At 45.0% G+C, this 25539-nt stretch overlaps 1 protein-coding gene across 2 annotated transcripts in view; it reads left to right on the forward strand.

Moving 5' to 3' along the window:
* LOC139533571 (cullin-associated NEDD8-dissociated protein 1) overlaps positions 1 to 20956 on the forward strand; it is a 59387-nt gene extending 38431 nt beyond the window's left edge. For both annotated transcript variants that reach the window (XM_071331716.1, XM_071331714.1), the window contains exons 11-23: positions 5024 to 5142; positions 5314 to 5411; positions 5623 to 5885; positions 6084 to 6457; positions 10571 to 10726; positions 11077 to 11172; positions 12799 to 13019; positions 13160 to 13335; positions 13975 to 14070; positions 16194 to 16363; positions 16712 to 16876; positions 17107 to 17214; positions 19606 to 20956. In XM_071331716.1, the coding sequence (XP_071187817.1) occupies positions 5024 to 5142; positions 5314 to 5411; positions 5623 to 5885; positions 6084 to 6457; positions 10571 to 10726; positions 11077 to 11172; positions 12799 to 13019; positions 13160 to 13335; positions 13975 to 14070; positions 16194 to 16363; positions 16712 to 16876; positions 17107 to 17214; positions 19606 to 19830 (2267 nt within the window). In that variant the 3' untranslated portion in view covers positions 19831 to 20956. The remainder of the gene's footprint in view (positions 1 to 5023; positions 5143 to 5313; positions 5412 to 5622; positions 5886 to 6083; positions 6458 to 10570; positions 10727 to 11076; positions 11173 to 12798; positions 13020 to 13159; positions 13336 to 13974; positions 14071 to 16193; positions 16364 to 16711; positions 16877 to 17106; positions 17215 to 19605) is intronic.
* Positions 20957 to 25539: the final 4583 nt, after the last annotated feature.

A 25539-nucleotide genomic window follows, 5' to 3' on the forward strand; every position in this document is an offset into this window, starting at 1 on the left:
CTAGTACCAGGTAGGTTACTACCCTAGAGCCTCACACAACATATCCCTGTCCTAGTACCAGGTAGGTTACTACCCTAGAGCCTCACACAACATATCCCTGTCCTAGTACCAGGTAGGTTACTACCCTAGAGCCTCACACAACACATCCCTGTCCTAGTACCAGGTAGGTTACTACCCTAGAGCCTCACACAACATATCCCTGTCCTAGTACCAGGTAGGTTACTACCCTAGAGCCTCACACAACATATCCCTGTCCAGGCATCAAGACATTCAGTTACTGTTCCATTAGAATGGGTAACCTACTATATCAGGCAGGCATCAAGGCATTCAGTTACTGTTCCATTAGAATGGGTAACCTACTATATAAAGCAGACAGGCATCGAGACATTCAGTTACTGTTCCATTAGAATGGGTAACCTACTATATAAAGCAGACAGGCATCGAGACATTCAGTTACTGTTCCATTAGAATGGGTAACCTACTATATAAAGCAAGCAGGCATCGAGACATTCAGTTACTGTTCCATTAGAATGGGTAACCTACTATATAAAGCAGACAGGCATCGAGACATTCAGTTACTGTTCCATTAGAATGGGTAACCTACTATATCAGGCAGGCATCAAGGCATTCAGTTACTGTTCCATTAGAATGGGTAACCTACTATATCAGGCAGGCATCAAGGCATTCAGTTACTGTTCCATTAGAATGGGTAACCTACTATATAAAGCAGACAGGCATCAAGACATTCAGTTACTGTTCCATTAGAATGGGTATCCTACTATATAAACCAGGCAGGCATCGAGACATTCAGTTACTGTTCCATTAGAATGGGTAACCTACTATATAAAGCAGGCAGGCATCGAGACATTCAGTTACTGTTCCATTAGAATGGGTAACCTACTATATAAAGCAGACAGGCATCGAGACATTCAGTTACTGTTCCATTAGAATGGGTAACCTACTATATAAAGTAGACAGGCATCGAGACATTCAGTTACTGTTCCATTAGAATGGGTAACCTACTATATAAAGCAGACAGGCATCGAGACATTCAGTTACTGTTCCATTAGAATGGGTAACCTACTATATAAAGCAGACAGGCATCGAGACATTCAGTTACTGTTCCGTTAGAATGGGTAACCTACTATATAAAGCAAGCAGGCATCGAGACATTCAGTTACTGTTCCATTAGAATGGGTAACCTACAGGCATCGAGACATTCAGTTACTGTTCCATTAGAATGGGTAACCTACTATATAAAGCAGACAGGCATCGAGACATTCAGTTACTGTTCCATTAGAATGGGTAACCTACTATATAAAGCAAGCAGGCATCGAGACATTCAGTTACTGTTCCATTAGAATGGGTAACCTACTATATAAAGCAGACAGGCATCGAGACATTCAGTTACTGTTCCATTAGAATGGGTAACCTACTATATCAGGCAGGCATCAAGGCATTCAGTTACTGTTCCATTAGAATGGGTAACCTACTATATCAGGCAGGCATCAAGGCATTCAGTTACTGTTCCATTAGAATGGGTAACCTACTATATAAAGCAGACAGGCATCGAGACATTCAGTTACTGTTCCATTAGAATGGGTAACCTACTATATAAAGCAAGCAGGCATCGAGACATTCAGTTACTGTTCCATTAGAATGGGTAACCTACTATATAAAGCAGACAGGCATCGAGACATTCAGTTACTGTTCCATTAGAATGGGTAACCTACTATATAAAGCAGACAGGCATCGAGACATTCAGTTACTGTTCCATTAGAATGGGTAACCTACTATATAAAGCAAGCAGGCATCGAGACATTCAGTTACTGTTCCATTAGAATGGGTAACCTACTATATAAAGCAGACAGGCATCGAGACATTCAGTTACTGTTCCATTAGAATGGGTAACCTACTATATCAGGCAGGCATCAAGGCATTCAGTTACTGTTCCATTAGAATGGGTAACCTACTATATCAGGCAGGCATCAAGGCATTCAGTTACTGTTCCATTAGAATGGGTAACCTACTATATAAAGCAGACAGGCATCAAGACATTCAGTTACTGTTCCATTAGAATGGGTATCCTACTATATAAACCAGGCAGGCATCGAGACATTCAGTTACTGTTCCATTAGAATGGGTAACCTACTATATAAAGCAGGCAGGCATCGAGACATTCAGTTACTGTTCCATTAGAATGGGTAACCTACTATATAAAGCAGACAGGCATCGAGACATTCAGTTACTGTTCCATTAGAATGGGTAACCTACTATATAAAGTAGACAGGCATCGAGACATTCAGTTACTGTTCCATTAGAATGGGTAACCTACTATATAAAGCAGACAGGCATCGAGACATTCAGTTACTGTTCCATTAGAATGGGTAACCTACTATATAAAGCAAGCAGGCATCGAGACATTCAGTTACTGTTCCATTAGAATGGGTAACCTACAGGCATCGAGACATTCAGTTACTGTTCCATTAGAATGGGTAACCTACAGGCATCGAGACATTCAGTTACTGTTCCATTAGAATGGGTAACCTACAGGCATCGAGACATTCAGTTACTGTTCCATTAGAATGGGTAACCTAAGGCGTGACGGTTCCTGAATCTCAGAAACGGCCTCCTGGAATTTTGACGCGCGACATTGTCTAGGGTTTACTGAGTAACTAAGGGGTGCGACAAACCAAAACATCCAGTCAGCGGCAGTCCTGTGGGTGAAAACAGCTTGTTGATGAGAGAGGTTGAAGGAGAATGGAAAGAATGGTGCAAGCTAACAGGTGGAACACAAACAGGCAAATAACGGCTCAGAACAGCGTCTCGGAACTCACAACTTGTCGGTCGTTGTCACGGATTGGCTACTGCAGCAGACGACCACCCCGGGTTCCTATCAGCTAAAAACAAGAAGAAGCAGCTCCAGTGGGCAGGACATCACCAACACTGGACTATTGAGGAGTGGAAAAACATCACCTGGTCTGACAAATCGCCTGGTCCGACAAATCCTGACATAAGTCAGGATTTGGCATAAGCAGCATGAGTCCATGGTCCCATCCTGCCTGGTGTCAACGGTACAGGCTGGTGACGGTGGTGTAATGGTGTGGGGAATGTTTTCCTGTCGCACGTTCAGTCACTTGATACGAATTTGAGCAATGTTTCAGCGCCCTGAAGAATTCAGGCTGTTCTGGAGGCAAAGGGGGGTCTGACCCAGTATTATATGGGTGTATCGAATGTAAATCTGAAATTTGTCCCCCAGACACCACACACACACACACACACACACAAGAGGCTGGAAGGAGCGTTGGATCAGCTACAGAGCTACATTTCCCCTGGAGCATCTCTTGCTCAAGGGCACAATGGCAGTAGTTGGCACCCCTCAGATTCTGATCTCACTCTTGCCAGACTTTTACCCCGGGCTAGCCTAGGCTCTCACCCAACATCTCTGTGCTGGTCCCAGGAACGAGGCTCCCGCCCTGGGCACGTTCTTCAGCCTCATCCATCCGGTCTGGAGGTCTCTCTCTCTCTCTCTGACGGAGGCTGACTGACTGACTCAGACTGTTTTTGGTTCTTATGAAACTATGACATTAAATGCCTTTCACATCTTAGTGGAATGAGAGTCATTGAGTTGACAGGAAATATGCTGAAGTAGAAAATGCGTTATTTGACCTAGTCAATGTGTTACCCTAGAGGAATAGATTGATATTTGACCTAGTCAACGTGTTACCCTAGAGGAATAGATTGATATTTGACCTAGTCAACGTGTTACCCTAGAGGAATAGATTGATATTTGTCCTAGTCAATGTGTTACCCTAGAGGAATAGATTGGTATTTGTCCTAGTCAACGTGTTACCCTAGAGGAATAGATTGGTATTTGTCCTAGTCAACGTGTTACCCTAGAGGAATAGATTGATATTTGACCTAGTCAAAATGTTACCCTAGAGGAATAGATTGGTATTTGTCCTAGTCAACGTGTTACCCTAGAGGAATAGATTGATATTTGACCTAGTCAAAATGTTACCCTAGAGGAATAGATGTTGGTAGTTTTGCATGTTGTTGTTGCAGGTTGCAGCCATAGTGTCTTCTTTCCCTTTAGACAAATACAAGTGATTTATTACGGCTTGTTCAGAGTTAAATGGCATACGTCGAAAGGCAACAGAGTAGATCTGAAATCTTGTTATTTCCTTTCTAAATGACCTTTGGGGAGAAACCAGTCTTTCTAGTTTCCCCAATATGCTCCTCCAAACTCCATTCTACAGTACCACTGCACTGCTTCAGTACCCCACCGCTCGTACAATGGGATTATTTAGGATAAATTACAATGAGAAGCTATCTGGTGATTTTGTGTTTTCTCCTTCCCTGAATGCACCAGGGGAGTGGAGGATCTGAAAGAGGCTGGTCATCAGCCTGTTGTATTGACTCTTACTGTAAACCTTCCTGTGGTCGTATTGACTCTTACTGTAAACCTTCCTGTGGTCGTATTGACTCTCACTGTAAACCTTCCTGTGGTCGTATTGACTCTTACTGTAAACCTTCTTGTGGTTGTATTGACTCTTACTGTAAACCATCCTGTGGTCGTATTGACTCTTACTGTAAACCGTCCTGTGGTCGTATTGACTCTTACTGGAAACCGTCCTGTGGTCGTATTGACTCTTACTGTAAACCTTCCTGTGGTCGTATTGACTCTTACTGTAAACCTTCCTGTGGTCGTATTGACTCTTACTGTAAACCTTTTTATTTTTAGTAAAGAAGCTCTGTTTTCCTCATTTTATTTTCTGTTTCCTGAAACACGGTTCAGGTTTCTGACCTCAGCAGCACCGCTTCTCTCAGCTGTTGCTCTGCTTTCCTTTTAATATTCTAATTCGTTGGGCCGGTTTCCCAGACGCACATTCCACCCAGTCCTGGACTTTAAAAGCACTTTCAATTTAGGATCTAGTCTAGGAATAGACTTAATCTGTGTCCGGGAAAAGCTCCCTCAATGTTCATATTGACTAAACTAACCTAATCTCCTCTCTCCCAACAGGAATCATCTTCTCTCTCAACGACAAGTCCAGCTCGTCCAACCTGAAGATCGATGCCCTGTCCTGTCTGTATGTGGTCCTGTGTAACCACCAGCCCCAAGTCTTCCACCCACATGTCCAGGTCGGGTAATAGGACTGATGTTAATCATATCATGGATTATCAGTGCTCTTGAAATAGTCTCAGAACTCTCACTTGACTGGTCCATCCACCATTTTTTATTTATCTGTAAAATGTCTTGTCAATTCTGAAGTTGACACTTGAATAAACTTGTCTAACCTTTGACCTCCACAGGCCCTGGTGCCGCCCGTGGTGGCGTGTGTAGGAGACCCCTTCTATAAGATCACCTCTGAGGCCCTGCTGGTCAGCCAACAGCTGGTCAAGGTCATCAGGTAAGGTTATCTATTGTAATCCACGTGTATTGATGTGTTCTCTTGTTTAGTAGAATAACTACATGGTTTTAACAGAGGAATCTTAAGGTGAGTGCTGCTGTTTTTTTCATTCCGTCTGTACTGTTTTTTAAAATAAATTCTGTTTTAATCTGCTGCAACCTCGTGGCCCAGTATGGGACAATGAAGCTTTTGTCAATGTGAAACCCCTCAGACCTCTGGACCAGCCGGAGAGGGACACCTTCGATGCTTCTCCCTACATCACGGACCTCTTCACCTGCACCATCAAACGCCTCAAGGCTGCCGACATCGACCAGGAAGTGAAAGAGAGGGCCATTTCCTGTATGGGTCAGATCATCTGTAACCTAGGAGACAGCCTGGGGGACGACCTCCCCGGGACGCTGCACATCTTCCTGGAGCGCCTAAAGAATGAGATCACCAGACTGACCACGGTCAAGGCCCTCACGCTCATCGCAGGTTGGGAGGGGATGATGTTGAGAAGTCCATACGGCGAATTTTCACAATCTGTTGATGAGGGCTGATTTTAATGGCTTAACAATTTGTTGTTTACTAATAAATCAGTTTCCCTGCTAGATAAGTGTGTGTGTGTGTGTGTGTGTGTGTGTGTGTGTGTGTGTATATACTTTTCATACTTGCTCTCATCCCTAATCACAGGCTCCACGCTGAAGATCGACCTTCGACCTATCCTTGACGAGGCAGTGCCCATCCTGGCGTCGTTCCTGCGTAAGAACCAGCGGGCGCTGAAGCTGAGCACCCTGGCCTCGCTGGACATCCTGGTGAAGAACTACAGCGACAGCGTGACTCCGGCCATGATCGACGCCGTGCTGGCCGAGCTGCCGCCACTGATCAGCGAGAGCGACATGCACGTGTCTCAGATGGTCATCAGCTTCCTGACCACCCTGGCCCGGGTCCACCCTCTCTCCCTGGCTAAGATCGGGGGGTCGTCCATCCTCTCGGAGCTCATCTCTCTGGTCAGGTCTCCTCTGCTGCAGGGAGGGGCCCTCAGTGCCATGCTAGAGTTCTTCCAGGTACGTATAGTTACCAGTTCCACTTTGAACAGATAAGGGAATGATATCTAAACGTCTAGGACAGCGGGGTGGTGAGTTCAATTGAGGTACTGTGTTGTAAAATAGTTTGAACCGCTTGTAAAATCAGGGCCTACTTTGTCCCTATAGATGATCAGGTCTTTTTGTCCTACTTTGTCCCTATAGAAGATCAGGTACTTAGGGCCTACTTTGTCCCTATAGATGATCAGGTAGTTAGGGCCTACTTTTTCCCTATAGATGATCAGGTAGTTAGGTCCTACTTTGTCCCTAATAGATGATCAGGTCCTACTTTGTCCCTATAGATGATCAGGTAGTTAGGGCCTACTTTGTCCCTATAGATGATCAGGTAGTTAGGTCCTACTTTGTCCCTAATAGATGATCAGGTCCTACTTTGTCCCTATAGATGATCAGGTAGTTAGGGCCTACTTTGTCCCTATAGATGATCAGGTAGTTAGGGCCTACTTTGTCCCTATAGAAAATCAGGTAGTTAGGTCCTACTTTGTCCCTAATAGATGATCAGGTCCTACTTTGTCCCTATAGATGATCAGGTAGTTAGGGCCTACTTTGTCCCTATAGAAGATCAGTTAGTTAGGGCCTACTTTGTCCCTATAGAAGATCAGGTAGTTAGGTCCTACTTTGTCCCTATAGATGATCAGGTAGTTAGGGCCTACTTTGTCCCTCATAGATGATCAGGGCCTACTTTGTCCCTCATAGATGATCAGGGCCTACTTTGTCCCTAATAGATGATCAGGTAGTTAGGTCCTACTTTGTCCCTATAGAAGATCAGGTAGTTAGGGCCTACTTTGTCCCTATAGATGATCAGGTAGTTAGGGCCTACTTTGTCCCTAATAGATGATCAGGGCCTACTTTGTCCCTAATAGATGATCAGGGCCTACTTTGTCCCTAATAGATGATCAGGGCCTACTTTGTCCCTAATAGATGATCAGGGCCTACTTTGTCCCTAATAGATGATCAGGTAGTTAGGGCCTACTTTGTCCCTATAGAAGATCAGGTAGTTAGGGCCTACTTTGTCCCTATAGATGATCAGGTAGTTAGGGCCTACTTTGTCCCTATAGAAGATCAGTTAGTTAGGGCCTACTTTGTCCCTATAGAAGATCAGGTAGTTAGGGCCTACTTTGTCCCTATAGAAGATCAGGTAGTTAGGGCCTACTTTGTCCCTATAGATGATCAGGTAGTTAGGGCCTACTTTGTCCCTAATAGATGATCAGGGCCTACTTTGTCCCTAATAGATGATCAGGGCCTACTTTGTCCCTAATAAATGATCAGGGCCTACTTTGTCCCTAATAGATGATCAGGGCCTACTTTGTCCCTAATAGATGATCAGGGCCTACTTTGTCCCTAATAGATGATCAGGGCCTACTTTGTCCCTAATAGATGATCAGGTAGTTAGGGCCTACTTTGTCCCTATAGAAGATCAGGTAGTTAGGGCCTACTTTGTCCCTAATAGATGAGCAGGTCCTACTTTGTCCCTAATAGATGATCAGGTAGTTAGGGCCTACTTTGTCCCTAATAGATGATCAGGTAGTTAGGTCCTACTTTGCCCCTATAGATGATCAGGTAGTTAGGTCCCACTTTGTCCCTATAGAAGATCAGGTAGTTAGGGCCTACTTTGTCCCTATAGATGATCAGGTAGTTAGGGCCTACTTTGTCCCTAAAGATGATCAGGTAGTTAGGTCCTACTTTGTCCCTATAGAAGATCAGGTAGTTAGGTCCTACTTTGTCCCTATAGAAGATCAGGTAGTTAGGGCCTACTTTGTCCCTATAGAAGATCAGGTAGTTAGGGCCTACTTTGTCCCTAATAGAAGATCAGGTAGTTAGGTCCTACTTTGTCCCTATAGATGATCAGGTAGTTAGGGCCTACTTTGTCCCTATAGATGATCAGGTAGTTAGGGCCTACTTTGTCCCTAATAGAAGATCAGGTAGTTAGGGCCTACTTTGTCCCTATAGATGATCAGGTAGTTAGGGCCTACTTTGTCCCTAATAGAAGATCAGGTAGTTAGGGCCTACTTTGTCCCTATAGATGATCAGGTAGTTAGGGCCTACTTTGTCCCTATAGATGATCAGGTAGTTAGGGCCTACTTTGTACCTAATAGAAGATCAGGTAGTTAGGGCCTACTTTGTCCCTATAGATGATCAGGTAGTTAGGGCCTACTTTGTCCCTAATAGATGATCAGGTAGTTAGGGCCTACTTTGTCCCTATAGATGATCAGGTAGTTAGGGCCTACTTTGTCCCTAATAGGTGATCAGGTAGTTAGGGCCTACTTTGTCCCTATAGATGATCAGGTAGTTAGGGCCTACTTTGTCCCTAATAGATAATCAGGTAGTTAGGGCCTACTTTGTCCCTATAGAAGATCAGGTAGTTAGGGCCTACTTTGTCCCTATAGATGATCAGGTAGTTAGGGCCTACTTTGTCCCTATAGATGATCAGGTAGTTAGGGCCTACTTTGTCCCTAATAGATGATCAGGTAGTTAGGGCCTACTTTGTCCCTAATAGATGATCAGATAGTTAGGGCCTACTTTGTCCCTATAGATGATCAGGTAGTTAGGGCCTACTTTGTCCCTATAGATGATCAGGTAGTTAGGGCCTACTTTGTCCCTATAGATGATCAGGTAGTTAGGGCCTACTTTGTCCCTATAGATGATCAGGTAGTTAGGGCCTACTTTGTCCCTATAGATGATCAGGTAGTTAGGGCCTACTTTGTCCCTATAGATGATCAGGTAGTTAGGGCCTACTTTGTCCCTATAGATGATCAGGTAGTTAGGGCCTACTTTGTCCCTATAGATGATCAGGTAGTTAGGGCCTACTTTGTCCCTATAGATGATCAGGTAGTTAGGGCCTACTTTGTCCCTAATAGATGATCAGGTAGTTAGGGCCTACTTTGTCCCTATAGATGATCAGGTAGTTAGGGCCTACTTTGTCCCTATAGATGATCAGGTAGTTAGGGCCTACTTTGTCCCTATAGAAGATCAGTTAGTTAGGGCCTACTTTGTCCCTATAGATGATCAGTTAGTTAGGGCCTACTTTGTCCCTATAGAAGATCAGTTAGTTAGGGCCTACTTTGTCCCTATAGAAGATCAGTTAGTTAGGGCCTACTTTGTCCCTATAGATCAGTTAGTTAGGGCCTACTTTGTCCCTATAGATGATCAGTTAGTTAGGGCCTACTTTGTCCCTATAGAAGATCAGTTAGTTAGGGCCTACTTTGTCCCTATAGATGATCAGGTAGTTATTGTGTCCTCTCCCAGGCTCTGGTGGGTACAGGGGGACATCCTCTCTGGGTTAGGGTTGTATTAAAAGCTGTATTATTGTGTCCTCTCCCAGGCTCTGGTGGGTACAGGGGGACATCCTCTCTGGGTTAGGGTTGTATTAAAAGCTGTATTATTGTGTCCTCTCCCAGGCTCTGGTGGGTACAGGGGGACATCCTCTCTGGGTTAGGGTTGTATTAAAAGCTGTATTATTGTGTCCTCTCCCAGGCTCTGGTGGGTACAGGGGGACATCCTCTCTGGGTTAGGGTTGTATTAAAAGCTGTATTATTGTGTCCTCTCCCAGGCTCTGGTGGGTACAGGGGGACATCCTCTCTGGGTTAGGGTTGTATTAAAAGCTGTATTATTGTGTCCTCTCCCAGGCTCTGGTGGGTACAGGGGGACATCCTCTCTGGGTTAGGGTTGTATTAAAAGCTGTATTATTGTGTCCTCTCCCAGGCTCTGGTGGGTACAGGGGGACATCCTCTCTGGGTTAGGGTTGTATTAAAAGCTGTATTATTGTGTCCTCTCCCAGGCTCTGGTGGGTACAGGGGACATCCTCTCTGGGTTAGGGTTGTATTAAAAGCTGTATTATTGTGTCCTCTCCCAGGCTCTGGTGGGTACAGGGGGACATCCTCTCTGGGTTAGGGTTGTATTAAAAGCTGTATTATTGTGTCCTCTCCCAGGCTCTGGTGGGTACAGGGACATCCTCTCTGTGTTAGGGTTGTATTAAAAGCTGTATTATTGTGTCCTCTCCCAGGCTCTGGTGGGTACAGGGACATCCTCTCTGGGTTAGGGTTGTATTAAAAGCTGTATTATTGTGTCCTCTCCCAGGCTCTGGTGGGTACAGGGACATCCTCCCTGAGTTACATGGACCTGCTCCGTATGCTGACCGGTCCAGTCTACGCCCAGAGTGCTGCGCTGACACACAAACAGTCCTACTACTCTATCGCTAAATGTGTGGCCGCCCTGACCCGCGCCTGTCCTGATGTGGGTTCACTGTTCTACTGACCTTTAGACATTCTTCCTGTGTTATGTTTGTGTTCATGTTCTCCTGGAGGACTTTCAGACCTCCTTCCTGTGTTCTGTTCTCCTGGAGGACTTTTAGACCTCCTTCCTGTGTTCTGTTCTCCTGGAGGACTTTTAGACCTTTTTTGTTTTGCGGTGTTTTTCAATCTCAGATTTTTGGTTTGATTATTTCCTCTTGTTTTTGTTTATTTTGTTTGTTCATTATCTTAACACAATGTTTAATAATGTTGTATGATCACTAGGGTGGGGTGCCCTAAAGGCTTTTTCCATATTTAATGCATTTTAAATCAAGTTTGATTTGTATTTTGTAGGAGGGTCCTGCCGTGGTAGGCCAGTTCATCCAGGATGTGAAGAACTCTCGTTCGACAGACTCCATCAGGCTGCTGGCCCTGCTGTCACTGGGAGAGGTGAGTCACGCTTTTAAATACAACTATTCACGTAAACAAAAGGTGTGTGTGCATGTCCAAGTCATTTTATAGTTGTGGGCCTCCCGAGTGGCGCGGTGATCTAAGTAGCTGTGTCACTAGAGATTCTGGGTTCGAGTCCAGGCTCTGTCGCAGTCGGACGCGACCGGGAGACCCATGGGGGACGGCGCACAATTGGCCCAGGGTCGTCCGGGTTAGGGGAGGGTTTGGCCGGCAGGGATGTCCTTGTCCCATCGCGCTCTAGTGAGTCCTGTGGCGGGCCGGGAGCAGTGCACGCTGACACGGTCGCCAGGTGTACGGCGTTTTCTCTGACACATTGGTGCGGCTGGCTTCCGGGTTAAGTGGGCATTGTGTCAAGAAGCAGCTTGGTTGGGTCGTGTTTCAGAGGACGCATGGCTCTTGACCTTTACCCCTCCCAAGTCCGTACGGGAGTTGCAGCGATGAGACAAGACTGGAACTACCAATTGGATACCATGAAATTGGGGAGAAAAAGGGGTACAACATTTTTAATTTTACTGCTGCTGGTAGTGGGACTAATAGTGGTTTTGATGGTAGTGGGACTAATAGTGGTTTTGATGGTAGAGGGACTAATAGTGGTTTTGATGGTAGAGGGACTAATAGTGGTTTTGATGGTAGTGGGACTAATAGTGGTTTTGATGGTAGTGGGACTAATAGTGGTGTTGATGGTAGAGGGACTAATAGTGGTGTTGATGGTAGAGGGACTAATAGTGGTGTTGATGGTAGAGGGACTAATAGTGGTGTTGATGGTAGAGGGACTAATAGTGGTGTTGATGGTAGAGGGACTAATAGTGGTGTTGATGGTAGAGGGACTAATAGTGGTGTTGATGGTAGAGGGACTAATAGTGGTGTTGATGGTAGAGGGACTAATAGTGGTGTTGATGGTAGAGGGACTAATAGTGGTGTTGATGGTAGAGGGACTAATAGTGGTGTTGATGGTAGAGGGACTAATAGTGGTGTTGATGGTAGAGGGACTAATAGTGGTGTTGATGGTAGAGGGACTAATAGTGGTGTTGATGGTAGAGGGACTAATAGTGGTGTTGATGGTAGAGGGACTAATAGTGGTGTTGATGGTAGAGGGACTAATAGTGGTGTTGATGGTAGAGGGACTAATAGTGGTGTTGATGGTAGAGGGACTAATAGTGGTGTTGATGGTAGAGGGACTAATAGTGGTGTTGATGGTAGAGGGACTAATAGTGGTGTTGATGGTAGAGGGACTAATAGTGGTGTTGATGGTAGAGGGACTAATAGTGGTGTTGATGGTAGAGGGACTAATAGTGGTGTTGATGGTAGAGGGACTAATAGTGGTGTTGATGGTAGAGGGACTAATAGTGGTGTTGATGGTAGAGGGACTAATAGTGGTGTTGATGGTAGAGGGACTAATAGTGGTGTTGATGGTAGAGGGACTAATAGTGGTGTTGATGGTAGAGGGACTAATAGTGGTGTTGATGGTAGAGGGACTAATAGTGGTGTTGATGGTAGAGGGACTAATAGTGGTGTTGATGGTAGAGGGACTAATAGTGGTTTTTAACTGTAGTAGGCTGGTATCAGATGTAGTGACTAGAATCATTCATAATATCTCTGTGGTAGGTGGGACACCACGTAGACCTGAGCGGCCAACCAGAGCTCAAGACGGTCATCCTGGACGCCTTCTCATCCTCCTCTGAAGAGGTGAAGTCTGCCGCATCGTACGCCCTAGGATCCATCGCCGTTGGCAACCTGCCGGAATACCTGCCCTTCGTCCTGGGGGAGATCTCAGGACAGCCCAAGAGGCAGTATCTGCTGCTACACTCGCTCAAAGAGATCATCAGGTAGGATAGTCCAGCGGTTAGAGAGAATGGAACCCAAAAGGTTGCTGGTTCAAGTCCCGGGTCGGATGACTGAACTGGCTAATTGCGGGTTGCTGTTTTTCACCTTTGTAACCAAATTGTATCTGTTCTGTTCTCTCCAGCTCGGCGTCCGTGACGGGTCTAAAACCTTACGTAGAGGGTGTATGGACCCTGCTGTTGAAGCACTGTGAGTGTGCAGAGGAGGGCACCAGGAACGTGGTAGCAGAATGTCTGGGGAAACTCACCCTCATAGACCCAGAAACCCTGCTGCCCAGGCTGAAAGGATACCTGCTCTCAGGTGGGGAACAGGAACACCCTGCGGGTTTTCATTGGCACGTTTTGAGTGGCAAGACTTGATTTAAATGATATAAATACAGTTGGTTCATTGTGCATGATATGAATCATTCACGTAAAGAAATATGACCTGAGTATTAATTTACTCTGCTATTGAAGCTATGTCATGTGAAATATGACCTGGGTATTAATTTACTCTGCTATTGAAGGTATGTCTATGTGAAATATGACCTGAGTATTAATTTACTCTGCTATTGAAGTTGTCATGTGATGTGAATCTCCATGAATATGCTGGATATACCTGCTTGCTATGTATGTGAAATATACCTGGGTATTAATTTACTCTGCTATTGAAGGTATGTCATGTGAAATATGACCTGGGTATTAATTTACTCTGCTATTGAAGGTATGTCATGTGAAATATGACCTGGGTATTAATTTACTCTACTATTGAAGGTATGTCATGTGAAATATCACCTGGGTATTAATTTACTCTGCTATTGAAGGTATGTGATGTGAAATATGACCTGGGTATTAATTTACTCTACTATTGAAGGTATGTGATGTGAAATATGACCTGGGTATTAATTTACTCTACTATTGCAGGTATGTGATTTGAAATATGAATGTTTTCTGTCTCCAGGATCATCTTACGCCAGAAGCTCAGTCGTGACAGCAGTGAAGTTCACCATCTCAGACCACCCACAGACAATAGACCCTCTCCTGAAAAACTGCATAGGTTTGTCTTATCTATACTATTTAATCTTTCCTTAGCTATCTACTGCTAACCTAACCTCTTTGTGACTAAAGCTATGGTATCTATATGTGAATGTTTTTACTGAGACAGGCAGACTGGTATGGTATCTATATGTGAATGTTTTTACTGAGACAGGCAGACTGGTATCTATATATCTGAAGGTTTTTACTGAGACAGGCAGACTGGTATCTATATGTGAATGTTTTTTCTGAGACAGGCAGACTGGTATCTAATGACAAACTGACCCTAGTCCCCAGCACAGACTTTCACAGCATAAATACAGTACATTCAGAAAGTATTCAGACCCCTTGACTTTCTCCGCATTTTGTTACGTTTCAGCCTTATTCTAAAATTGATAAAATTTGTTTTTTCCCCATAATACCCCATAATGACAAAGCAAAAACAGGTTTTTAGACATTTTTACAAATTTATAAAAAATAAAAACCGGAAATATCACATTTACATAAATATTCAGACCCTTTACTCAGTACTTTGTTGAAGCACCTTTGGCAGCGATTACAGCCTCAAGTCTTTTTGGGTATGACTCTACAAGCTTGGCACACCTGTATTTGGGGAGTTTCTCCCATTCTTCTCTGCAGATCCTCTCAAGCTCTGTCAGGTTGGATGGGGAGCGTCGCTGCACAGCTATTTTCAGGTCTCTCCAGAGATGTTCGATCGGGTTCAAGTCCGGGTTCTGGCTGGGTCACTCCTTGGTCACATTCAGAGACTTGTCCCGAAGCCACTTCTGCGTTGTCTTGGCTGTGTGCTTAGGGTCATTGTCCTGTTGGTAGGTGAACCTTCGCCCCAGTCTGAGGTCCTGAGCACTCTGAAGCAGGTTTTTTCATCAAGGATCTCGCTGTACTTTGCGCCGTTCATCTTTCCCTTGATCATGACTGGTCTCCCAGTCCCTGCCACTGGAAAAACATCCCCACAGCATGATGCTGCCCACCACAATGCTTCACTGTAGGGATGGTGCCAGGTTTCCTCCAGATGTGACGCTTGGCATTCAGGCCAAAGAGTTCAATCTTGGTTTCATCAGACCAGAGAATCTTGTTTATCGTAGTCTGAGTCCTTTAGGTGCCTTTTGGCAAACTCCAAGCGGCCTGTCATGTGCCTTTTACTGAGGAGTAGTTTCCGTCTGGCCTCTTTACCATAAAGGCCTGATTGGGGGAGTGCTGCAGAGATGGTTGTCCTTCTGGAAAGTTCTCCCATCTCCACAGAGGAACTCTGGCGCTCTGTCAGAGTGACCATCAGGTTCTTGATCACCTCCCTGACCAAGGCCCTTCTCCCCTGATTGCTCAGTTGGGCTGGGCGGCCAGCTCCAGGAAGAGTCTTAGTGGTTCCAAACTTCTTCCATTTCAGAATGATGGAGAATGCTGCAGAAATGGTACCCTTCCCCAGATCTGTGCCTCGACACTCCTGTCTCAGAGCTCTACGCACAATTCCTTCGACCTCATGGCTTGGTTTTTTCTCTGACATACACTATCAAATGTTGGACCTTATATAGACAGGTGTTTGCCTTTCCAAATCATGTCCAATCAATTGAATTGACCACAGGTGGACTCCAATCAAGTTGTAGAAACATCTCAAGGATGATAAATGGAAACAGGATGTACCTGAGCTCAATTTTGAGTCTTATAGCAAAGGGTCTGAATACTTATGTAAAATAAGGTATTTCTGTTTTTTTTATTTGTAATAAATTAGCCCAAAATTTGTAAACCTGTTTTCGCTTTGTCATTATGGGGTATTGTGATGTCATTATGGGGTAGTGTGATGTCATTATGGGGTATTGTGATGTCATTATGGGGTATTGTGATGTCATTATGGGGTATTGTGTGTAGATTGATAAGGGGGGAAATAATTTCATCCGTTTTAGAATAAGGCTGAAACGTAACAAAATGTGGAACAAAGGAAGGGGTCTGAATACTTTGATTATTCACTGTACTGGAGACTGAGACTGATGTTTTTACTGAGACAGACTGAGGATATATAGACTAGATATATATACACGTCTATAGACTAGAGCTTTTCATAAGACTTGTCATACATTGATGTTAATTGTATATGTGAAAGGTTCATAATGACTGTGTTGTTCTGTATTCCAGGTGACTTCTTGAAGACGTTGGAGGACCCGGACCTGAACGTGCGGCGGGTTGCCCTGGTAACCTTCAACTCGGCGGCCCACAATAAGCCCTCTCTCATCAGAGACTTACTGGATACGGTCCTGCCACACCTCTACAACGAGACCAAAGTCCGCAAGGAACTGATCAGAGAGGTACAGGATGAACCAAGCTGATTCTCCTTTTCTGCTTCAGTGTTCACACCTTCTGTCATTCTTCATCTACTCTTCCCTTGTTTTCTGTTATCCCTAGGTTGACATGGCTTTCATTGGTGCCCAACCTCCTTTTTCCTGCTTCCTACCTTCCTTCCTTTGTCTGTTATCATTCTTTCATTCACTCACATCTTCCTTTCTTGTTTTTTTTAAAGGTTTTAAGTTTTAATCGACAAAGTATTTACTTGCAATTCTTGTCCTCTGTCGTCGTTCTACCTCCATTTTTAGTTGAGTGTCTTTAGATAAGAGGGTCGTCTAAATGACGTCAGTGTTTTGTCTTCTCCCCCCCAGGTTGAGATGGGTCCCTTTAAACACACAGTGGATGATGGTCTGGACATACGGAAGGCAGCGTTTGAGTGCATGTACACACTGCTGGACAGCTGTCTAGACAGACTAGACATCTTTGAGTTCCTCAACCACGTAGAAGACGGACTCAAGGACCATTACGACATCAAGGTATCCTGAACAGCTTCCTGACAGGACTCCGTTATAGGACCATTGTTGTCCTACTCATGAATATGAACAATACCCTGCCTGGAGAGAGAGAGTCTGTATGTAGATCAGACAACAGGAGAGAGAGAGGTAGTCTGTATGATTTAAAGGCCAGACTGTATAAAGGTCTGTATTGAGGAGGAGTGTTGGTTTATGGAGCTGGAGGATAATGGGCATGTTGTTTATCTGATCAGATGCTGACGTTCCTGATGCTGGCTAGACTCTCCACTCTGTGTCCCAGTGCTGTGCTACAGAGGCTGGACAGGCTGGTTGAGCCACTACGTGCCACCTGCACCACCAAGGTGAGACCAGACACACTGTCCCCGGTACAGTACCATTCACAGAGACCAGACACACTGTCCCCGGTACAGTACCATTCACAGAGACCAGACACACTGTCCCTGGTACAGTACCATTCACAGAGACCAGACACACTGTCCCTGGTACAGTACCATTCACAGAGACCAGACACACTGTCCCTGGTACAGTACCATTCACAGAGACCAGACACGCTGTCCCTGGTATAGTACCATTCACAGAGACCAGACACACTGTCCCTGGTACAGTACCATTCACAGAGACCAGACACACTGTCCCCGGTACAGTACCATTCACAGAGACCAGACACATTGTCCCCGGTAGAGTACCATTCACAGAGACCAGACACACTGTCCCCGGTAGAGTACCATTCACAGAGACCAGACACACTGTCCCCGGTATAGTACCATTCACAGAGACCAGACACACTGTCCCCGGTACAGTACCATTCACAGAGACCAGACACACTGTCCCTGGTACAGTACCATTCACAGAGACCAGACACGCTGTCCCTGGTATAGTACCATTCACAGAGACCAGACACACTGTCCCTGGTAGAGTACCATTCACAGAGACCAGACACACTGTCCCTGGTACAGTACCATTCACAGAGACCAGACACACTGTCCCTGGTATAGTACCATTCACAGAGACCAGACACACTGTCCCCGGTATAGTACCATTCACAGAGACCAGACACACTGTCCCTGGTACAGTACCATTCACAGAGACCAGACACGCTGTCCCTGGTAGAGTACCATTCACAGAGACCAGACACACTGTCCCTGGTAGAGTACCATTCACAGAGACCAGACACACTGTCCCTGGTACAGTACCATTCACAGAGACCAGACACACTGTCCCTGGTAGAGTACCATTCACAGAGACCAGACACACTGTCCCTGGTACAGTACCATTCACAGAGACCAGACACACTGTCCCTGGTATAGTACCATTCACAGAGACCAGACATCCCATGCAGAATGGCTTTTTCAATATTTAACCTGTTAGGGATCCCTTCACCCCCATTCCCGCTCGAATCCCGTTAACGGGATTGATTTGACAACATTCAGTGAAATTGCAGCGCGCTAAATTCAAAAACAGAAATACTCATAATACAAATTCACAAAACATACATGTGTAACACATCAAAATAAAGCTTAACTTCTTGTTAATCCAGCCTCAGTGTCCGATTTCAAAAAGGCTTTACGGCGAAAGCAAACCATGCGATTATCTGAGGACAGCGTCCAGCACACAAATGCATAACAAATCATTTTCAACGAGCCAGGTGCGACACAAAAGTCAGAAATAACGATATAATTCATGCCTTACCTTTGAAGATCTTCTTCTGTTGGCACTCCAATATGTCCCATAAACATCACAAATGGTCCTTTTGTTTGATAAATTCCTTCTTTATATCCCCAAAAGGTCCCTTTATTTGGCGCGTTTGATTCAGAAAATACACCGGTTCCAACTCGCCCAACATGACTACAAAGTATCTAATAAATTACCTGTAAACTTGGTCCAAACATTTCAAACAACGTTCCCAATCCAAATTTAAGTATCGTAAAACGTAAATAATCGATAAAATTTAAGACGGGATAAACTGTGTTCAATACCGGACGAAAACAAAGTGAAGCACGTTCCAGGTCGTACGAACCAAAACATTAGTGCACCTGGAGAGACGCATGGAATTAACAGGGCTACTTCTTAATTTCCTAAAAGAACAACATCAACCAATTTCACAAGTCTGTTGACATCTAGTGGGAGTCATAGGAACTGCAAGCATATTTCTATCAAAAAGAGCTTACCATAGAAAACGAATGGAAAACAGATTGACCGTAAAAATAAAAAAAATCCCTGGATGGATTGTGCTCGGGGTTTCGCCTGCCAAATCAGTTCTGTTATACTCAGACATTATTCAAACAGTTTTAGAAACTCAAGAGAAACTTGAGTGAAAGAGAAACTCAAGTTTTCTATCCAAATCTACTAATAATATGCATATCTTAGCTTCTGGGCCTGAGTAGCAGGCAGTTTACTTTGGGCACCTCATTCATCCGAACGTGAAAATACTGCCCCCTATCCCTAAGAAGTTTTAATGACTGATTTTGTCTGAAGTTTATTTACCATGGAAATGTACGTCTGACTATCAATGGCCTCCTTTTGTTTTCACTGGGTGGCGTGTTAGAGTCCCATCTCTCTCCAACAACCACCTACATACAGTATGTCAACCCCTCTCTCTCTCTCTCCAACCACCTACAGTATGTCAACCCCTCTCTCTCCAACAACCACCTACATACAGTATAGCAACCCCTCTCCCTCTCTCTCTCTCCAATAACCACCTACAGTATATCAACCCCTCTCTCTCTCCCCAGGTGAAGGCCAACTCAGTGAAGCAGGAGTTTGAGAAGCAGGATGAGTTGAAGCGTTCAGCCATGCGGGCGGTGGTCGCCCTCCTCACCATCCCCGAGGCAGAGAAGAGTCCCCTGATGAGCGAGTTCCAGTCCCAGATCTCCTCCAACCCCGAGCTGGCGGCCATCTTTGAAAGCATCCAGAGGGACTCGTCCTCCGCTAACATGGAGTCCATGGACACCAGTTAAACTATGACTTTCCCACAATTCCCCTCTTCTTCTTTTCATTCCCTAAAACATGATGCCGCAACAACAAAAAATACCTGGGGGGACCCTTTTATCAATCGTTCCATGATGCATTGCACTGAATCAGCAACAGTTATAGGAGAAAATAAAAATATTTGAACTTTAAAACACAAAAAAAATGTAAAATGTAAAAAAAAAAAAATACAAGTAAAAAAAAAAAAAAGGTTCTCTTTAAAGCTTTTAAGCTCATCACCACATTTCTCATTTAATTTTTTCTTAAAAAAAACAACAAAATAAATCCGTTTATGGTTTGTTCCATCGTTCCTTTTTTTTTTTTTTTTTTGGGGGTTGTGTTTTCTAATAATTCCTGAGTTCCACAGGTTCCTCCATGCAGATTTTGGATGCTGCTGCAGAGGGACTGTTTATGCTGAGATGATGACCTTATGAACTGACTTAAATGGAAACGGACTGACTGCTTACAGCTCAACTCTACGAACGATGGGATATATATATATATGTATACATACACACTGCTCCTAACATACAAGACAGGAGACATGACTAACACGGGATCTACAGGGGTTAAATCAATAAAATTATAGCAGATTGAGTTTTATGGTTTCCGGACCATCACTTTGAGTTTTTGTTACCATGTTTCTTACCAGATCAGATTGGGTTGAATTGAAATGGGGGAGGGTTTATTTTTTTTGTTTTTTGTAAGAATTGAATGTCCATCTCTGTTATTATCGTTTTTGTCTTTGTCTTGTTGGTGGGGGGGGGGGGGGGTTCACACAATCAGAAGAGGTGATGTTTAAAACTGTTCAGAAGTCTTCTATTAAAGAGGTGTGAGAGACATCGTCAGGACAGGGAGTTCTGTTGAATAAGGGGATAGAATATTTAGAATATTTTCGCCCTCATTTTAATTTGTACATGTCTCTTGCATCGACGAGTGGTCGTGTGCAGAGGGTATTTGACCTTCTGACTCCCATTAGCATGTTCTAAACAGCCCAATAAGGGAACGGACGTGTCTTCTACAAGGCAGCGCGTTACCATGGTGAAAGACCAGCATTAGGAACAGACATCTGGATATGGACAGAAGTACATTTTGTGAATAAAAGCGTGAACTGATTTTCTTGCCTCAGATCCAGGATCATCAAGTTGTATGTGTCACATGCGCCCTAATACAACGGTGTAGACCTTACAGTGAAATGCTGACCTCGTGTTATCTATTCCTTGGTATAGAGTCTCTACCCTCAGCTGATGTAGAGAGATGTTAAAACTGCAAACAGCCAATGGTAAAAATTGGGGGGGGGGAGCAGTGTACCCAGAGCTGATGTTACTGCTCCGTTCCATATCCTGTCAGGGTGGGTCACAAATGGCTCCCTATTCCCTATATAGTGCACTGCTTTTGAGGGGGAAGAAAGGTTAACCTTTTTCAGGATGCTCTCTTATCTGTTTCAACAAAATGACCATCAGTCTGATGTCCCCCACTGAGAGGCAGTCCTTCCATCAGTCTGATGTCCCCCCACTGAGAGGCAGTCCTTCCATCAGTCTGATGTCCCCCCACTGAGAGGCAGTCCTTCCATCAGTCTGATGTCCCCCCACTGAGAGCTCAGTCCTTCCATCAGTCTGATGTCCCCCACTGAGAGGCAGTCCTTCCATCAGTCTGATGTCCCCCACTGAGAGGCAGTCCTTCCATCAGTCTGATGTCCCCCACTGAGAGGCAGTCCTTCCATCAGTCTGATGTCCCCCACTGAGAGGCAGTCCTTCCTGAAGGAACTGAGAAATGGAACCTTAACAGTATGGAGTCGGACGTGGCTGCTGTTGACGCAGAGAAAAGTGCAGGAGTATAGCTCATACACTGACTACAGGTTTAAATGTATAGATGTATAAAGTTATAGATTTACATGTATAGATACAGTTGAAGTCGGACGTTTACATACACCTTAACCAAATACATTCAAACTCAGTTTATCACAATTCCTGACATTTAATCCTAGTAAATATTCCCTGTTTTAGGTCAGTTAAGACCACCACCTTATTTTAAGGATGTGACATGTCAGAATAATAGTAGAGAGAATGATTTATTTCAGTTTTTTATTTCTTTCATCATATTCCCAGTGGGTCAGAAGTTAACATACACTCAATTAGTATTTGGTAGCATTGCCTTTAAATTGTTTAACGTGGTTCAAAAGTTTCGGGTAGCCTTCCACAAGCTTCCCACAATAAGTTGGGTGAATTTTGTCCCATTCCTCCTGACAGCTGGTGTAACTGAGTCAGGTTTGTAGGCCTCCTTGCTCACACACACTTTTTCAGTTCTGCCCACAGATTTCCTATAGGATTGAGGTCAGGGCTTTGTGATGGCCACTCCAATACCTTGACTTTGTTGTCCTTAAGCCATTTTGCCACAACTTTGGAAGTATGCTTGGGGTCATTGTCCATTTGGAAGACCCCTTTGCAACCAAGCTTTAAACTTCCTGACTGATGTCTTGAGATGTTGCTTCAATATATCCACATAATTTCCCCTCTCATGATGCCATCTATTTTGTGAAGTGCACCAGTCCCTCCTGCAGCAAAGCACCCCCACAACATGATGCTGCCACCCCCCGTGCTTCACGGTTCGGATGGTGTTTTTCGGCTTGCAAGCCTCCCCCTTTTTCCTCCAAATATAACGATGGTCATTATGGCCAAACAGTTCTATTTTTTTTCTCCATCAGACCAGAGGACATTTCCACCATAAAGTACGATCTTTGTCCCCATGTGCAGTGGCAAACTGTAGTCTGGCTTTTTTATGTAGGTTTTGGAGCAGTGGCTTCTTCCTTGCTGAACGGCCTTTCAGGTTATGTCGATATAGATACTTTTGTACCTGTTTCCTCCAGCATCTTCACAAGGTCCTTTGCTGTTGTTCTGGGATTGATTTGCACTTTTCGCACCAAAGTACGTTAACCTCTAGGAGACAGAATCGTCTCCTTCCTGAGCGGTATGACGGCTACGTGGTCCCATGGTGTTTATACTTGCGCACTATTGTTTGTACAGATGAACGTGGTACCTTCATGCATTTGAAAATTGCTCCCAAGGATGAACCAGACTTGTGGAGGTCTACCATTTTTTTTTCTGAGGTCTTGGCTGATTTCCCCATGTCAAGCAAAGAGGCACTGAGTTTGAAGGTAGGCCTTGAAATACATCCACAGGTACACCTCCAATTGACTCAAATGATGTCAATTAGCCTATCAGAAGCTTCTAAAGCAATGACATAATTTTCTGGAATTTTACAAGCTGTTTAAAGGCACAGTCAACTTAGTGTATGTAAACTTCTGACCCACTGGAATTGTCAGATGTGCACAAAGTAGATGTTCTAACCAACTTGCCAAAACTAGTTTGTTAGAGACATTTGTGGAGTGGTTGAAACACTTAGGTTGGAGTCATTAAAACTCGTTTATGTAAACCTCCGACTTCAACTGTATATAAAGCTCAGTATTTCACGCTCTTGAGAGTTAAGGTGTGATGAGGTAAATAATCCACCTATGGAAAAATGCCCAAATAAAGAGGTGAATTTCTGCCTGAATTAATGTTGTCATTCATGATCCCTCTAGTGCAGGGATAGGCACATTTGATGGGGGCCACAAAAAATCTGAACACAACATGAGGGGCCGCAATGGCTCGTAGGTCTGCGTACCCACGTCCATGCCCAGACATGCAGCCAGAGCCGGCCCTAGCCTTTTGGGGGCCCTATCCAGACATGCAGGCAGAGCCAGCCTAAGCCTTTTGAGGGCCCTGAGCAAAATGTTGCAGTTACAAGTGTGAGACCATGGTTGTTTTAGGCAGAACAATTCTGAATGTTTTTCTACTAATTGGTCTTTTGACCAATCACAGATCTTTTTCAGAGCTGATATAATTGGTCAAAAGACCAATGAGTGAAAAAAATGCATAATAGGTCTGCCTGTGTAAACACATGTAATTCATGCCATAATGCTACCTTCCAAGCAGCAGGCCAGTTCCATAATGCTACCTTCCAAGCAGCAGGCCAGTTCCATAATGCTACCCTCCAAGCAGCAAGCCAGTGCCATAATGCTACCCTCCAAGCAGCAGACCAGTTCCATAATGCTACCCTCTAAGCAGCAGGCCAGTGCCATAATGCTACCCTCTAAGCAGCAGGCCAGTTCCATAATGCTACCTTCCAAGCTGCAGGCCAGTGCCATAATGCTACCTTCCAAGCAGCAGGCCAGTTCCATAATGCTACCTTCCAAGCAGCAGGCCAGTTCCATAATGCTACCCTCCAAGCAGCAAGCCAGTGCCATAATGCTACCCTCCAAGCAGCAGACCAGTTCCATAATGCTACCCTCTAAGCAGCAGGCCAGTGCCATAATGCTACCCTCTAAGCAGCAGGCCAGTTCCATAATGCTACCTTCCAAGCTGCAGGCCAGTGCCATAATGCTACCCTCCAAGCAGCAGGCCAGTTCCATAATGATACCCTCCAAGCAGCAGGCCAGTTCCATAATGATACCCTCCAAGCAGCAGGCCAGTTCCATAATGATACCTTCCAAGCAGCAGGCCAGTTCCATAATGATACCCTCCAAGCAGCAGGCCAGTGCCATAATGCTACCTTCCAAGCAGCAGGCCAGTGCCATAATGCTAACTTCCAAGCAGCAGGCCAGTGCCATAATGCTACCCTCCAAGCAGCAGGCCAGTTCCATAATGATACCCTCCAAGCAGCAGGCCAGTACCATAATGCTACCTTCCAAGCAGCAGGCCAGTTCCATAATGATACCCTCCAAGCAGCAGGCCAGTGCCATAATGCTACCTTCCAAGCAGCAGGCCAGTGCCATAATGATACCTTCCAAGCAGCAGGCCAGTGCCATAATGATACCCTCCAAGCACCAGGCCAGTGCCATAATGCTACCCTCCAAGCAGCAGGCCAGTGCCATAATGCTACCTTCCAAGCAGCAGACCAGTTCCATAATGCTACCCTCTAAGCAGCAGGCCAGTGCCATAATGCTACCCTCTAAGCAGCAGGCCAGTTCCATAATGCTACCTTCCAAGCTGCAGGCCAGTGCCATAATGCTACCCTCCAAGCAGCAGGCCAGTTCCATAATGATACCCTCCAAGCAGCAGGCCAGTTCCATAATGATACCCTCCAAGCAGCAGGCCAGTTCCATAATGATACCCTCCAAGCAGCAGGCCAGTGCCATAATGCTACCTTCCAAGCAGCAGGCCAGTGCCATAATGCTAACTTCCAAGCAGCAGGCCAGTGCCATAATGCTACCCTCCAAGCAGCAGGCCAGTTCCATAATGATACCCTCCAAGCAGCAGGCCAGTACCATAATGCTACCTTCCAAGCAGCAGGCCAGTTCCATAATGATACCCTCCAAGCAGCAGGCCAGTGCCATAATGCTACCTTCCAAGCAGCAGGCCAGTGCCATAATGCTACCTTCCAAGCAGCAGGCCAGTGCCATAATGCTACCTTCCAAGCAGCAGGCCAGTTCCATAATGCTACCTTCCAAGCAGCAGGCCAGTGCCATAATGATACCTTCCAAGCAGCAGGCCAGTGCCATAATGATACCCTCCAAGCACCAGGCCAGTGCCATAATGCTACCCTCCAAGCAGCAGGCCAGTTCCATAATGCTACCCTCCAAGCAGCAGGCCAGTTCCATAATGCTACCCTCCAAGCAGCAGGCCGGTTCCATAATGCTACCCTCCAAGCAGCAGGCCAGT

The sequence above is a fragment of the Salvelinus alpinus genome, chromosome 11 (genome assembly GCF_045679555.1).
Source record: "Salvelinus alpinus chromosome 11, SLU_Salpinus.1, whole genome shotgun sequence".
In the NCBI taxonomy this organism is placed as follows: Eukaryota; Metazoa; Chordata; class Actinopteri; order Salmoniformes; family Salmonidae; genus Salvelinus; species Salvelinus alpinus.